At 37.1% G+C, this 17,434-nt stretch overlaps 1 protein-coding gene across 8 annotated transcripts in view; it reads right to left on the reverse strand.

Moving 5' to 3' along the window:
• VPS13B (vacuolar protein sorting 13 homolog B) overlaps positions 1 to 17,434 on the reverse strand; it is a 735,829-nt gene that overhangs the window by 164,337 nt on the left and 554,058 nt on the right. For 7 of the 8 annotated variants that reach the window (XM_074316465.2, XM_019757646.3, XM_019757649.3 and 4 more), the window contains exon 36: positions 10,943 to 11,338. In XM_074316465.2, the coding sequence (XP_074172566.2) occupies positions 10,943 to 11,338 (396 nt within the window). The remainder of the gene's footprint in view (positions 1 to 10,942; positions 11,339 to 17,434) is intronic. The other variant, XM_019757647.3, reaches the window with a different exon arrangement.

Raw genomic sequence — 17,434 nt, forward strand, 5'->3', positions numbered from 1 at the left:
ATATGAAAATAATCCCTGGGACTCATAACAGGGTTATTAATTCTCTTTTCCCCTTTCTTTCACTTTAAGAAGTTGGCCTATGGGACACCATCCCCTCCCTTTTGTTTTTTCTTCTTTTTCATCAGGAAACATTCTAAATGTCTTCCCTGGGATAGAATGAATCTTATTTTATATGTAACCACACACATAAACCCAGGGCCACAGAGAATACCAAGACTGTGTAAGTTGGATACTTATACATTCAAAATCTGGTATAAATGGCAACAGAAAGTGAGTTAAAAGCATGTGTTATTCTTTATCTTAATGGACTAATGCATTGTTGGACAAAATTACTACAAGTAAAAATTATAAAAAGCTATCTTCTTAGCATTGGGACATTGGAAAAGGCTGAATAATTTTGTGATGTTTATCGCTCTCTCCTTCCCTTTATGTATGTATTGCAAACATGACAAAATGTTTATATTTGTTCTACCTGGTGAGTGTGTGTTTGATGTGTTCTGCATGACATTTTCTATACTTTTAATTTTCCCCCTAAATTTCCAAAAGAATAAGAGGAAAAAAATTAAAGAAATATGCTTTGAAAGTGTAAGATTTAAAATGATCACTTAAACTTTAAAAGCATGAATATTATTAAAATTATTTATGCAATCAATGATCAGGTCATTTTTAGAAAGTTAATTTTGCAATAATTTTAGGCTTTCAGCAAAGTTGATATTCTTCAACTTTGATATCCTTCACCCATCTTCTCTTACTATTAACAACTTTCGTGTATACTTTGGTTCTCAAAATGTAAATTAACGCCAATACAATACTACTACCTAATTTATAGACCTTATTTGAATTTCACCAGTTTTTCCTCTGTGTCCTTTTCCTGTTCCAGGATCCAATCCAAGACCCCACATTACATTTAGTGATTGTGTGATCAGGTCATTTTGACCGATGATAGAACCTCTTCTATCTGCCTCCATTCAACAGAATGCTCTTCTGCCTGATTTTCCACTGGCGCCTTTCAAAAATCTGTTTATATTTTTAATTTCAGCTCTGGCAAACTAATGGCAGATATTTAATTAAACTAAATGAGGTGTAGCAACATTGAGAAGTAATTTCAGAAATAACTGGTATGATAAACAGAAATAATCTGCTTTGTTTACATACTGACATACTTTTTATTGAGGGTAAAAATTTAGTTCAAGGAACAAATAGTTTCATGGCCTTTAAAATACTCCTTCAGAAGGCTAATAAATGCAAGTCACTTGTTTTGGAGAATGTTTACAAAGTGCTGCCAGCCCTACTTCATTAGTTTCCAGTAGACCCACAGTAAGGCTCCCATCCTCCACATGCTGACTGTGCAAAATGCAATCTAAATCAAGCTTCTGTATGTCATTAGAAAGAGTCTTCAATGATGACATATGCTAGCAAAGCATATCCAGGTATTTTTTTTTTATCCAGCTGGAAGTAATCTAAGGCTACTAGAAAATTAGCAAACATGTCAGATACATCCACAAGTCAATCTGCATAACAGTGAAACATCATGATACTTCAAAAAGTGAGGAAGAAAAAATCTTTTATCAGTATGATCCGTGAAAAGCTGACCTTAAGTGACTAGATGACTAGAAAAGAAAATGTTTGTAAATATGGTCCCTAAAGAGATGATTAGAAACCTTTCCATTTCTAATTCCTTCAATTAATTGTGTTGTAGCACATAAAAATGGCACTTGGGTTCTTTGATGATGAAAAAAACCCGTTTTTCCCCTCTTGATCAGAATATGTACGTTGATCAGATCCTATTTAATTACGTTCTATTTTTTAATAAGCCTATATATTTGTATCTAAAAATACAGCAAATTAAAATATGGGATAAGATTGATATACGGAAAACATAACAAAACTGTTAGAGACCAACATGGATACTGATATTTTTATGCAGAAAGGGATGCTGGTGTTTCCCAACAACTTTACTAAAAAGTCTAGCCATCGAAATGGGAGCCCAACTCGGTGGTCCGCCTGCTAACATGTATCCCTTCTCCAAGGCACCTGATGATTTCTCTCAGGTGAGATTTCCAGTTCCTGGGGACCCTCACCCTGTCCTCAATGGTAAGCTGGGACCCCACGTCTAATCCAATCGTCTTCCTTTGGACTTAAAAAAATGACAAGTAGCAGAAACAGGAGTACTTTTGTTCTTTCACATAAAGGTAGAATTACTCATGAAAGACGAAAATGTCTGCTGAGTTGGCTATTTATACTTGGACCGTGTCTGGGAAAGGTATTTTTTGAGAAATGTTTTAAAGCTCTCAGATCCTAGAAAATCTAAACTAAAAATACCAAAGGGTGATGGAGGATATGCTTTGCCTCTTTCTTCCCTTCCAATCTGCCACCATGCTCACTGTTTTTACAGTTGTGTCAGTTAATTAGAAAAATAAAACTTGATTGGATCATGTGGCTATGTTTAAAAAGAAAAAAACAGACTGGCAGATCTGCATAGTAGAAAGTGTATAAAAACCTGCCCAGAGAGGAAAGACCAACAGCAAATATATATTCCACAGGTTCTTAGATGAATACAGTAGCTGGTTAATTTAATTACATGAGAAAACTGCTGGTGAATCAATTTTTTTCCAAGTAAGTGACATGGATGGAAGAATTGGTATAAAGTTATTCTAACAATGTTGAAAGCAAAATGACTTAAGTAATTTACTGCAGTGGCTTAGAAACTCGTCTTGATCTACATAACCCAGGTTTTTAAAGATTTGTGTAATATAAAGACCAGAAGCCAGGAGACATGTCTTGAAGGCCCTGCTCTGCCTCAGATCATCCCTGGGCAAATCACTTCATCTCTGCGCCCTTAACTCAATGAGGGAGTTAGGACTAGCTCAAGGGGCCTCAACCCAGGGTTCTCTGATATTTAGGAGTCCCACACAGTAATGGCACTCCATTTTCAGGATGTCAAAGAGACTGAGAGCAATCACAAATTTGTCTGAGACAGGGCTGCAGAGGCGTACGACAGTCATGTCAAGTTGGTATAGTCATGTTAGCTATGCCATCTTAAATGCAGTTTGGCTCATGAGGTCCATGAGGGAATGGATAAAAAGTGTTTTTCATAAAGAAAAGGGTGATCTTGAAGATAATTTTCAGCTCTAAAATTTAATGATCTATATGGCCTTAGCGTTCACGTGGTATGACTGAGGTGGGAGAGGAAGATACAAAACAGACCAAGGTTTATTGAGGATTTTAACACATTTGTGCCATGAATGTATAGGGTCCTCTGCATACATCATGTCACCTAATCCTCTCAACAGCCATGTGAATTAAGTATTTTTGCCTTCATTTTGGAAATGAGCTAAGTTGTAAATTTTACCACAGTCAACGGCCAGTAGTAAGTAGCAGGGCTGGGATTCAGATTGTGTCTGCCTCTTTCCAGCACCATGTTGCTTAATAAAAACTACTGCTGTCAGCGCTCCGTAATTTCATTTTTCCAGTTGGTAACAGGATTGTGAATAAATGCTTTTTCCTGTCCCCAGCTGTCATGCACAGACTCAGTATATTATGCCAATATAGCCTACAAGTCCAGGGGCCCATCAAGAGAGAAAAAAAACCACCTAAGATGTATCTTCAGCCACTCATCACTGACAGGTTGCTGTGCTAAAAATGTTTCTAGCAAACAGCCTACTGGCTTATGTGGATGAGAGGGCAATTTGCTGTGACCACAGGAAAACTGAAGGCTGTCACAAATTCAGTAGAGTGGGGGATAGAGATTCACTTGTAACCTCTTTTTCCATAATCCCAGGGCTGGGGGCTATAATAATTCTTGTCCATTTCACCTAACACCAACCTATAAGGTGCTATCAAGGAGGCAGAGGAGAAGTTGGTAAGAAAAAGACCTCTAGTGTTTAATTACTAGGACTGGAAACTTTCTTCTTCAATAGCATTTTGCACAGTGAGATATCCTCATGTTAGCTGATAGCATTTTTGTTGTTTCAAAGGTCCTTTTTTCTCCTGTCCAAGGAACACTGTTTTAATATGTGTACATGGGAAATTTTTATCAGTGGTCATTTATCCCCCACAATGTATCTAAATCTAGAGAAATAATTCTTTACCATACCTTTGTTAAAGCTAGGAGAAGAAATAAAAAGCATTGATTTTTCTGTGTTTTTTTGCTATGGTACATAAGACACCAAGTTCAGTGCAGTGGGACACAAGTCTAAAATATATAACCTAAGGGCAACATTTTTCTAGTAGTCTAGATTAAGTTTGGAATTTGGTAACTAAAAACATTAGGAAGAAATAGACTAATTTAGCTAGAGATAAGATTTGAAGGTGGATATACTTGGAAGAGTGTAACAACTGTACTGGATTTCTCATTAGAAGAGAGCAGAGTTTTATGAAGACATGAATTCCCCAAGAGAACCATATTTACACAACTAACAATTCTTTTGTTTGAAAAAAAACGCTTTTCATGATTACATGTGGACACATGTGGGCTGTGTAAAAATACAAGAGATGCGTGACACACGGTAAACAGAAAGTAATGATTTTAAACAGGCCAAATCCTTGAACTCGTCATTAATAAATGTCTCTCGCATTCAGCTACCCGGGCTGCTGGGAGCCTGTTTTCCTCAAGTACTTCAAACACTGAAATCCAGGAACATTTATTATTTTAATCCATTACAGGCAGTGCTTGATTTAACTTTATTGGTTGCGGTGGTGGTAGTGGTTATAAGTGGGGGTACAGCAATGTTCTTTTACACATCATTTCAAAAGGCCTTAATTATATTTTATAGCTTGGGCCAGGAATTCTGCTTGTTTTTTGTCTAACAAGGTTCAAATGGAGTTCAGGTCGGTGATGAATCAGAAGAAAAAGTCAGAGATGGTTATCTCTCTGAGATGAGCTCATCTCCCTCCATGAAAGACTGGGCAGGTACATCATGTTCACTGCACACAACGCGTGAGAGTGCTTGGACTTTCTCAGTTGGTTGCTTATTACATGATTTTTACTTTTTATGCAACCTGGAAATTAGCACGTCAGAAATTCAACCTAATGTTATCTTCTAAATATCTAAAGTTACTCTCCTATGTATTTCAAAGACTTCCCATTGACATCCGGAACATCTATGGTAACCAGCACTAAAACAAAAAGTACATGAAGAACAATAATCACGTAACAGACACTTAAAAATGTATAAACTCTTATCACAGAAAAATTTAAATATCCCAGATGAAAGATGTAGAAGACTGCATTAACATAATTTGGCTAAACAAAGGAATAAGTAACTGTATAAACATGCCTGAAAAGTGTGTATCTACTAGTGGTTTTTTTTGGTTTTTTTTTTAACATCAACATTCTAAAATTTTTCTCTCTTTTTGAGGGTGTAAAAAAGATCACTTCTACGATAGTAGTATTAATATTGCTATTATTGTTCAAAATTCTATCTAACCATATATTATGATAAAAATGACAGCAAGGAAAATAAAAATTGTATGTTGGGATTTCTTCTCTACTGCATGTGATATCTAAAAAGAAGGACACAAAAGAATTACTCCACAAGGGAGTATCTTATACATTTATGGTTTTTACTTCCCCCCATATTAGAGAAATAACATGGGACATTATTTTGAAAATAAATTGAAAATCTTACATTTTCTACTTATTTCCCTTTAAATTTTTAGAACTTCTTAAATTCTACTTTCTTTTGGAATGTCTCAGTATTCCACCACTATGCACAGAAAAACATCACTGTTGAAAAACTCAGGAATCTACAGGTAATTTAAGAGTATAAAAAGAGGGACATGCCAGTTCATCAGTAGCAACTTTGAACCTTGTTACAAAATAATAGGAGAGAATCTGACCAGGATTAATAGTAGTGCTCACTTCTGGGATGACGGGTGTCCTGTTTCACGGACTCTGGGCCATCTGTCCTGCCTGCGTACATTTCACTTTTGCAAAACTATAAACGCACCTCTACCTCAGGGGCTATAGAAAGGAATTAGAATTCTTCTGCTTTTCATTATCACAAGATTCAGTAACTCATTTCATTGTCAAGATAATCCCCTTTTACTCTTTCTTTTGTGCTTGCGAGGTATAACAAAATGATAAATGAAATCCCATATGTTACAGACCCAATGAGGTCTCTACCTTTCTTTGAGTGTTGGGTTTAAGCTACTCGGGACATAGTGTCAAAAATGACAAGACCCTGATGCCCACACTATTCATTAAGGCTGGTTAGTGATTTGTCTAGCTGTCTACAAGCTGTATTTCCACTTCAATCCTCAGTAGCTGTTTAAAAGTTAAGTTTTCCTCTGGCTTTAACTGTCAAAGTATTCATTTCCTATTGTTCAGGCACTGGAAAGAAAGGCTGTTTCTTTATAAAAGTAACAATAGCCTTTGGGGTATTGTAAATTGCCTGTTGTTGGAACACAGTGTTTTAGGTAGTCATATCTAATTTAATGCTTCATTTCCCCTTAGGCTTACTTGCATCTCTGGAGCATCCGATGGCTATGACAACGCCTTAAGAGATTTTCCTCAGGAGATCCAGTTAAGTATGGAATGAAAAGCTGGAGCTCCACTTTTATCAATTAATGACTTGGTTTCACTTTTCAGTATCTGAAAAGGAACTTTAGGTTCTTTACATTTTATTGGTCCTGAATTTGGTGAACAAGAGGCATTTGTATATGTGAAAAATAATATAGTTATGCTTTTTTCCCTATTTTTGTTTATACACAAAGATAAGTACATCTGGATGACAGAGGCTGGGGTAGTGAAAGTTATTTAAACCACAGCTCTTTGACTAGAATGAGTTCCACTCATTGCTTTCTGCATGGATGTAAAGACCCCTTGGTCCCTTTGGAAAGGGCATCCTTTTTTCCCAGTTCTGACTAAAATGCCACCCCAAATGGCCCTACTTAGGCTCTTCTCCCAACACTTTGTGCCACCTAACTGGTTCATATCCGAGTCCCCTTTTCCTTAATATACATGGAGCTTGCTAATCTATGTGTCCCTGGGGAAGAGCAAGGCAGCCTAAAGAACAGCTATTTCATAGCCTGAATTGTGCACCCTTGCCTGCCAAACTCTAAGGAATACAGCCCTAATACACCCATAATTAACTCTGACAAGAGGAGCAAAAGACTACAGCTTACTCCCCACCCTGCCTGTGGAAAGTGCTACACTGCTAGTTCAGAATTTATAGCGACGTACTTAAGGTCTCTCCAAACGACGTACTTCAAATGGCAAAAGAGACTGTGCTGTGTGTGTATGTGGGGAGAGAGGGGGTTGTTTTTTAAAAGAACATACTATAAAATGGGATGGATTTAATGGACAGCAGAAGAAATATTATCTGCCTTAAAATGATTCAGAAAACAAGGTATAATTTCTAAATGAGATTCATTTTGTTATCGATAACACAACCATAGGGCTTTTTTTTGGGCAGTATTATACACCAACTTTAAAAATACAAGCATTACGTCTATTAAAATCACAACTTTAGGGGCCTTTTACTGAAGACATACACGAGGACATAAGCATGCTAGCTGAAATACAAGTTCGGTTATTATAAGTCACTGTTACACTAGCATCTGCATAGTGGAATTAAAAAAAAAAAAAATCAAGTCGCCTGAAACTCTCACAGTTGAGGGTTGCAGAACAGTGCAGACTAAGAAAAACTTGTAGTTTTTTTAAAGGGGAAAGAAAATATTTAACCATTTCATTTTGTTTCAAACAATGAAAACATTTCAGCGACTAATCTGTACATATTTTGTTGTAAAACCAGTAAATGAATACGAAAGCATTTCAGATTTAAATGTATTGACAATTTCTTTCTTGGGAAGAAAATTAACTTTCCCCCTTCACTCTTTTATTATTCCCTTTTCCATATACATCCCATAATCTTATGACAGATTAGATGATAAAAAATATAATCATTAGGCAAACTCAAATATTTTTGTACCTTTCAGAAGTGAAGAAACATGCCTACAACACATTCCCATTGTGTTTCTCTAAATATTACTTAGAACATAAGATTCCTCTAGCATTACAAATCTATTTCAGCTCCTAAATTAAAACTCATCTGGAGAGGACTGTTTTACCCTGTTTATATAACATTGTCACATAAAGAGTGTTAAAAAAAATATTTCACTAAAAATAGCTTGCGTAAGTTAGGGATTAGAGTAGTTTCTGCTGCTATAATTGTTCCTTTGTAGTTTTTTCCATGATGTTTTTGCACAGTGTTTTTGACTGTGTTTATTAAAGTCAGCACATCAAAAAGGATCAAAGAGAAAGTGAGTGAGAACCAAAGAAACCCCAAGTGTGTTGTCTCATTGGGGAGTTATGCAGATTCGCATAAACAAGTGCAAATTGTTGAGGTTTTAATGAAAATTTTCTACAATTATTTTATCGTAAGTCATTCTATACAATAACATCTGTACAGCAGATGGCTATCCTGTGCCACGGCAATGCCCCTGTTTCTCTCTCTGTTTAATAGCACATCTGAGATGACTACTTTTGTCACTGTGCTCGATTTGGTTCAGCAAAGAATTTGAAAAGTGCAGCTGCTGCAGATGCCGCCATAGTTATATAAACTGCAAAATCAGAGACACAGTTAAGTATTTCAGTATTAGATTCAAACTATAAAAATCTGACATTAACTCTGTTGAGCTCAAAGATATAGTATAAATATTTTTGGTTGAATGCAGAATGATGTCACTTGAAAAATACAAAAAGAAATATGACTACTGGTAGGAGGTTTTCCTTTTTTAGGAGGGGGTTATTTTTACAACTTATCAAAAATATACTTTGAATATATATTTGCATAAATTTCATCCAATTTGCAAAGCATGCATTTTTAAGGTATTCAACTATATAATAAAAGCTTAAATTGTATTTTACTTTTAAAAAGTTTTACTTAAAAATCAAGTTTTGAAAAATATATAGTAATCTCTCAATTACAATTTCCTAGAAATCAGCCTTCAGCAATAACTAGAACTTGACACAATTTCATTTCACTTAATTATAATTTATTATTATTTTGCTGACTTTGTTATCATCTTAAATGTTTGGGCATGCCATTACATTAAGCAGAAATGTAGAGAAAACAGATTTGGTGTCTGTTCAGCTCTCATAATAAAATTGTTCCTATTAAATGTCTAACTTCAATTTGTTTTGGTTTGTGGACTCAAATAACTATTTTAGAACATTTGCTGAAACTACAGTTAGAGTAGTATAATTTATGTCTTAGTCAAAGCTATAGTTTTCACTTTGTGTTTAACTAGATTTAAGAGCATAATTGTATAAGAGCATAAAGATATAAGGTACACAGTTATTCTAGTATGAAGGGGCAAAAAACAAGTTACAAAAACAGAATGAGTCTAGTACCTTGTATAGCTCAGTGAGAAGATTTTAATTATATTTTAGAGATGTTAACCGAGGACAGATACAATTAAATGTGGATAAAATATGAGTAGTTAATGAATAAAACAAGGAATGAGGATGAAAAAAAGAAAAGGACTTGGAATTGAGTACAATATATTTAAATTCTTTCACTCTGAGTTCCAACATTTCCCTGCTGTATCATTAAGGTACAACTGGAAAGGCATGGGAACGGGCCCAGTGTTGTCTGGGTTGCAATTTATTTGTGGATAAATCAGACATTTTAGCCCCCAGTGTTTCATAATCTATCATGTCCCACGGATCTTACATTTTTCATTTCTAACTTTTAAGACAATTAAAAAAATAGTGCTTTTAGCTGGCTTGGTCACAAATATTTCTAGTGAGAAAGAAATAAATCATTTATTTTTTGGCCTACAATTCATACTTCTCAACTCTAAAACTTTTTCTTTATCTCTTAAACTACTGTGCCCAAACTGGCTATTTAACTAAGTTACAGTTAGTTTCCAGCTGCCACTTAATTACTTTCTTAGTAAGCAACTAAGTTGCATATCGTTTCAGGATTTATTTTTATCCCCTGCACTATCCCTTTATCCCCTATGCTTTCCTGTAAATTAAAGTGGAAAAAAAAATGTTTCCCTTTTGCTACTTTTACTTTCAAAGTAAAATTTCTGGCACTGTGCCCTGAACTTTTACAGTAGCAGTTTCAGTGATTGAAAACTGTTATTTCCCACCTGTGCCTTGTCTTTTCTATTTCCCTTCTCACATTTCTTCAGCCCACCTTTTAGGTGTAGTGTGAAAAAGCACGTAACAATTTAGTCATGGTAACAAAAGAGGAAAATGTAGATGTCACTGCCTGTTAATTTCTCACCTCTCCACCCATCAACTTTCAGTTTGCAGGGTCCCTGCCTGTCTGCCAGGCTAAGCACGAAGCACAGCGCTTCCCGGCCAGGTGCTGCCGCCCGATAGTCCTCAGTGGCACTGTCCTTGCAGAGTTGCACCCTGACTTCTGTTACACTTTGTGCAGCACAGCTGCCACTAAGGCAATTTCTCTTCTTTAAATCAGTTGCTAGTACCAATGACCCAATGTAGTGCACCAGCCATCACCTGCAGGGCTTTCACAACACAGATCTCTGGGCTCCTCGCCCAGAGTTTCTGATTCAGGTCAGGGGTAGGGTCTGAAAATTTGTATTTCTAACAAGTTCCCAGGTGATGCTGTTGGTTCTGAGACCATTTCTTGAGAACCACTACTCGAATGGTTCATAAAACCATTTCTTGTTGTGCCACTATAGCTGTAAAAATAAATTTAGAAATGAGTAGTTTTAAAGACTCTTGTAGAAACACGTCTGAAGAGGTGGATAGGACCTGTTTTATTCAGGGCATTAAAATACTTAAGCTCAAAGGATTTGTTATAAAATTTTCTCTAAACTAAGGTCACAAACCAGAAATGTCCCCATTGCTAATGGCCCTTAAAACTTTTAACCTCCAAATAATATAAATCATCAAAATGATGCATTTTCAGATGTGAACAAGTCATGCCATTATCTCCCTCTCCCTGTTTTGGTGACTTACCAGGTACTTTCTGTGCTGCTTTGACAATCAGGCTCCCACTGAGAGTTGATAAAGATGCTAAAAGGCATGGTTTATTGGGATGGGGGACAGTTTCCATGGAGACCACCATCTGAGTAGTACGGACAGAGATTTTCTGAAAGCAGGAAACAGTCCTCCAAATGTTTTCTTGAAGTGGAACCTTTTGTGCTCCATCACCATGAACTTTAGGTTTAGAGATCTTCCCACGGTAACATTTGGAGGCTGGAAGCTCATCCTTAGGCAGCATGGTGTCGGCCAGGGCTGACGTCTCTTCACTGTGTGCACTTTTTATCTTCTTTAAAAAATGGTTTATCTGATCCAGCTTGGTGAAACTCAGGTTTGCTTTCAACGGCTTTGATATATCCAAGCTGATGTCTGCTATAGAATTGGAAAAGATAAGAAAATGACTGAAGCTCTCTTATTGAATATAAGCCTTTACCTCCCTGTCAAGCTTCAAGTTTCCCAACACCTGGATTGTGGGTGGACTCATTAGAATGCCAGATGCTGTCATTCTTTTACTCATCATCACCCATGTATTCTTTCCATGTAGTTACTTGAAGGAACCCTTGCCCTGGACTACTTACACGCCTATATTCCTGTCTTAGTTCATGTGACTGCCTGACCTGGTAGAGGCCACACATGGACATCTACTGCCTAGGGTTTCCAGGTGGGAATTCCCATCTGTTCTCATGAATTTTTTTCGCTTTCCCGTTCCCAAATCCTGAGATATAAACTGTTTTCTGTTTTCCATGATGAATCGTTTCCACAAAGTGATGGACAATACTACCAACCACCTGGATGCAATTTTCCCGATTTCCTGACCAACTTTTCTCGGGATTCGGGAATGGGAAAGCGAAAAGAATTCCTGAGAACGGGCGGGAATTCCCGCCTGGAAACCCTACTTCTGCCCTTCCAACAGCGGCAAAAGGAAGCAGCCTTTCCAGTTCATTACTGCAGCCGGCATCCCTTCCTCCAAAGTAAAAGAACTTCCCCTAGTATTCCACACACAGTCTGATGCAAATACTGGTATTAATAAACATGTGTTCAACTGACTGAAGTAGCCTCCCCTACCATTCTCTGATCAAGTATATGCAGAGAATGTTTGTTTCTCTTTTGTGAGCTGCTGCAAACCAGAAAAGTCCCTACACCTTTCCCTGTATATTCTGCATTGATAAAATTTCAAATACCTCCTCAGGGGTAGACTGAAATTTCTTAAAACCTATACTCCATTTGCTATGTACCATATACCAGCAGTTGTCCTTATCTGCCACTTAGCCACCGGACATTAAAACTAGCCTTATTATTTCTGATTTTGCCTTTTTATTTTACCGTCTTTCTTCTGTTTTTACTATTAATAAGATGTAAGACTATAAGCACTGTGAAGGCAGAGCATGTCATACGTCTTTACTCCCGTGACTGGTACAGTCTCTAACTTAACTGGTACAGTTAAGTTAGATTCAGCTTAACTGAATCTAACAAGTGTTCTTGTCATTGGAGCCTGAAGATATAATAAATCTTATGTGATACTAGGAATACCAGTTATTAAGCAGATAAAGTTAATATTCTTTATTAATAATCTCATTGACTCCATCTCTCTTCAGAAGGACGAACTCTTCTCACCTTCCTCAGATGTCAGCACCTACGGGTTTCCTCCTGGCTACCCAGGCTCCCTCAGAGTACCATCTCTCTTGAGTGTGCCTGCTCTTGTGTTTCTTTAATCAGGCCCAGCAAAACTCTGTGAGTTCTGCTTCTAACTAGCTGTTCATTGAAAACAGTTAGACATCTGAGTTAACCTTCTGCAATATTAAAAAATTTCCTGCTCCCCATATTTTTAAAACAGGAACAAACATCCTAACTTAAAATACTTTTTAAAAAACATCTTATTGACATATAACTCACATACCATATAATTTACCTAGTTAAAGTGTACAATTCAATGGTTTTTAGTATACTTACAAGATTGTGCAACCATCACTACTATCTACTTCCAGAACATTATATTATCATCACTGGACACACACAAAATCCCATACCACTTAAGAGTCACTCCTCATCCATTCTCCACTTCCAGCCCCAGGCAACCCCTAACTTAATTTGTGGTCTCTACAGATTTGCCTGTTCTGGATATTTCATGTAAATGGAATCACACACTATTGGCCTTTTGTGTCTAGTTTCTTTCAGTTACCGTAATGTTTCCAAGGTTCATTCATGTTTAAACATGTATCATCAGTACTTCATTCTTTGTAGTGCCTGAATCATGCTTCATTATATGGGTATATCACATTATTTTTTATCCATTGTCAGTTGATGGGCAAGGGTTGTTTCTACTTTTTGGCTGTTATGAACAGTCATGTGTAATTTTTTTGTGTGGACATGTTTTCAATTCCCTTAGGTATCTTCCTAGGAGTGAGCCTGCTAGGTTATATTTGATTACCGCCATCCTAGTGGTGTGAAGTGGTATTCGATTGTGATTTTGGTTTGTATTTCCCTAATGACTAATGCTGTTGAGCATTTTCTAATGTGCTTATTGGCCATTTGTATATATTCTTGGAAAAATGTCTTTTTACATCATTTGCTCATTCTTAAATTGGGCTATTTGTCTTATTACTATTGAATTGTATGAGCTCTTAATATATTCTGGATATAAATCCCTATCAGATACAGGATTTGCAAATATTTTCTCCTGTTCGGTAGATTGTCTTTTAAGTTTTTTTGGCGGTATCATTTTGTGAAGGCCAATATATCTATTATTTTGCCTGTGCTTTTGCTGTCATATGAAGAAACCACTGCTTAATCCAAGATCACAAATATTTACACTTATGTTTTCTTTTATAAGTTTTATAGTTTTACCTCTTACATTTAGGTCTATGATCGCTCTTGAATTAACTTTTGTGTTTTACGTGAGGTAGGTGGTCCAACTTCATTCTTTTGCATGGGAATATCCAGACAAGCAGCATTTGTTCAAAGACATTATTTTTGACTTGCAGAATTTGGGGTACTGAAAGAGGCTGGTAGGCAAAATATTTTAGGGTGCTTGGATTATTTAAATGGCCAATGCTTTACTTGCTTTGCTTACACATCCTTCTATGTGGGCTTCCAAATTCTGTAGCCTCACAGAAAACAATTTAACAAAATGGAAAAAAAAAAAAGGAACAACCTTAACACATGATAGCAACAACAGAAAAGGAAAACAAAGCTAAAGTAGAAAGAGACTCAGAGGTTGGGGCCTGAAGCTATTTGCTTTTGCCTGGACTCATAACATGAAGACTAAGTGTCAGAGTGCTTTCTGTAGCCAAGGAAACAATTTAGAGACCGACCCAGGAAGTAGCCCAAATAAACACTTAAACCAACTACCGAAGCTAAGAGATTCATTTTCCTTGACTGCACACTGGTAAAGCATCTATGGAGTGAATTATATATATTTATGTTGCTGACTACTACCTCAGTATGGACTCTGATATCTCAGGCACCACTGTGGTCCGAGTGATACAGGAAAAAAATTTTTACTCCTCTGGTTACTTGCCTAACTCGTCCTTTGAGACTTAGGCCTTCAGTCACTTCCTCCAGGAAATCCTCCTTGACCCCTGTAGCTGGGTGAGGTGTCTCTCATCCATAGCTTCCATTCCTGTACGTTATGCCATCATCAGGCACCTATTTATGTTATTTTTATAGTTACCTCCTTAGGTATCTGTCATAGTCCAATGAGCTTAGCTGTTAGTAAGGACTGTTAGTAAGGACTGTCCTACATCTTAATATTTGCAGTGCCTAAACTACTATAGTAAGTATTAAATTAGTATTTAATGATGTAATCAAGGAGACATACATGAATTTTTCTTTTCTATTGAATTCCCACAGGGACATCAAATCAATTCATCCAGAATAATCCATCAACTCTTCTCAGACATGCTAGATTCCCTGTCCCAGTTAATGGCTCTATGATCTACCAAGTGGCTCAAATTAGAAATCTGACTTTTTTATTCATTTCATTCCTTTTGCTGGTACAACTCAATGATTAAGTTCTGTCAGTTTTATTTACAAATTATTGATTGAATCTAATCCCCTTCTCTTAGTATTTCAGCCATTCCCCATGTCTTTCCTCCATGCCTTTAATATTGTTTAGTCAATCTAGTCTCCAGAGTAATTTCCAAATGCTTTGTTTCAAATATGATCCTGATTGGCTCACTCCTGCAAAAAACTACTTAATGGCTCTTCTTTATCTATGAGATAAAAAACCAACTTCCTTATAATGGAAAAAAAAAGGCCCTGCTTTTCCTTTTCTATAGCCATTGCCCACCTCACACTTTACAATTCCAGAAATGTAAGAGTTCACAGAGCCCACTTTCCCTAACCCATGCTGTCAAAGCACTAAGCCTTTGTTGTACATGTTGCTCCTTTGTCTCACATACCCTTTCTTTGCCTGTCTAACACCTAATCTTCAAGATACTGCTCAGCTTTTCTCTAAGAAATTGATCTGCAAAACTGGCCCCATACAAGCACTTTTAAATGAGATTATATCTCCCACCAATCAAGAAGATCTGTGAGTATACATTTTTCATCTTTAAAACTTAGCATTGGGCCTCAAACAACATGAAAAACATTTGGTCACTTCATGCTAGAGCACTCCAAAACATTCTAATCTGCTTACCTGCTTACCTGTGCTGGGCAGAATTCTAAAGATGACTTTCCTCCCCAAGTTGCCATATTTCACAAGCGATGTGTGACACAGAGCGTTGTCATGATGGAAGACGATTTACGGCACACGTTAAAAACACACCTTCTCTCAACTGTAGCTCACACCTGACTGACTACACTGAACAAGTTGAAACTTGTCACACACGGTTACTAAGGTTCGATGTGCCACTTCTGTTATCGAAGATCCCTGCCTTTCCATTGGACGGCAGTCAGCAGCAGCATTCACTGTATTTTGTGATCACAACGGAAAGGCTCTGTGTCACACATGCTTCTGGTATGGAAATTTCTGTCAAATAAAAACATTACAGTGTGTCCTCATCCACCTTATTCACTGGATCTGGCACCATCTGACTTTTGGCTCTTCCCCAAAGTAAAAATGATTCAGGACATTGAGGCAGCCATAACAGCACAACTAAAGACACGCAGGAACGAGGACTTTCAGAACTACTTCAGTAAGTGGCAAGAACATGGCATAAGTGCATTGGAAGCAAGGGGGAATATTTTTAGGGGAATTAATGGCAATGTGTTTTTTACTATAATAAATTTTTTTAAATTTAAACATTCACTGTATTGTTTGATCACACCTTATATAGGATCTGTATGAAGAAAATGACAGAATGCTAATTAGTAATCAAAAAAGACCCAAGTAGGGGCTGGCCCGGAGTCTCAGGCAGTTAGAGCTCCATGCTCCTAACTCCGAAGGCTGCGGGTTCGATTCCCACATGGGCCAGTGGGCTCTCAACCACAAGGCTGCCGGTTCAACTCCTCGAGTCCCGCAAGGGATGGTGGGCTCTGCCCCCGCAACTAAGATTGAACACGGCACCTTGAGCTGAGCTCCCAGATGGCTCAGTTGGTTGGAGTGTGTCCACTCAACTACAAGGTTGCCGGTTCAACTCCCGCAAGGGATGGTGGACTGTGCCCCCTGCAACTAGAAAATGGCAACTGGACCTGGAGCTGAGCTGCGCCCTCCACAACTAAGACTGAAAAGACAACAACTTGAAGCTGAACAGCACCCTCCACAACTAAGATTGAAAGGACAACAACTTGACTTGGGGAAAAAAAAAAAAGGCCTGGAAGTACACACCGTTCCCCAATAAACTCTTAAAAAAAAAAAAAAAAAGACCCAAGTAAGTGGAGAGACATACCATACATATAACATATTCATGGATTCATGAAAGACTCAACATAGTAAAGATGTCAATTTCCCCTGAATTGATCTATAGATTTAACACAATTCCAATAAAAATACCAGCAGTATTTATTGTAGATACAGAGAAGCTTGTTCTAAAACGTATATAGGAAAGTCAAGGAACCAGAATAGCCAAAACTCTTTTGATAAATAATAATATTGGAGGACTTATACTACCTGATTTTAAGACTTACTATGAAGCTATTGTGATCAAGACAGCATAGTTTTGGAGAAGGATATACATGTATATCAGTGGGACAGAACATATTCCAGAAATAGTGACCAAAAAAACACCATCAAATGACTTTTGAAAACGGTACAAAGGTAATTAAATGAAGAAAGCGTAATATTTTTAAATTAAATTTACTGGGGTGACAATGGTTAGTAAAATTACATAATTTCAAGTGTGGAATTTTGCAATATATCATGTATATATCACATTGTGTGCTCACCACCCAGTCAGTTTTCTTTCCATCACCACATACTCAACCCCCTTTACCCTCATCTACCATCCCCCTGCACCCCTTACCCTGTGGTAACCACTAAACTGTTGTCTGTGTCTATGAATTTTTGTTTCTTTATTTGTTTCTATT

The sequence above is a fragment of the Rhinolophus sinicus genome, chromosome 6 (assembly GCF_057876585.1).
Source record: "Rhinolophus sinicus isolate RSI-liver-muscle chromosome 6, RSI-T2T, whole genome shotgun sequence".
Classification (NCBI taxonomy): Eukaryota; Metazoa; Chordata; class Mammalia; order Chiroptera; family Rhinolophidae; genus Rhinolophus; species Rhinolophus sinicus.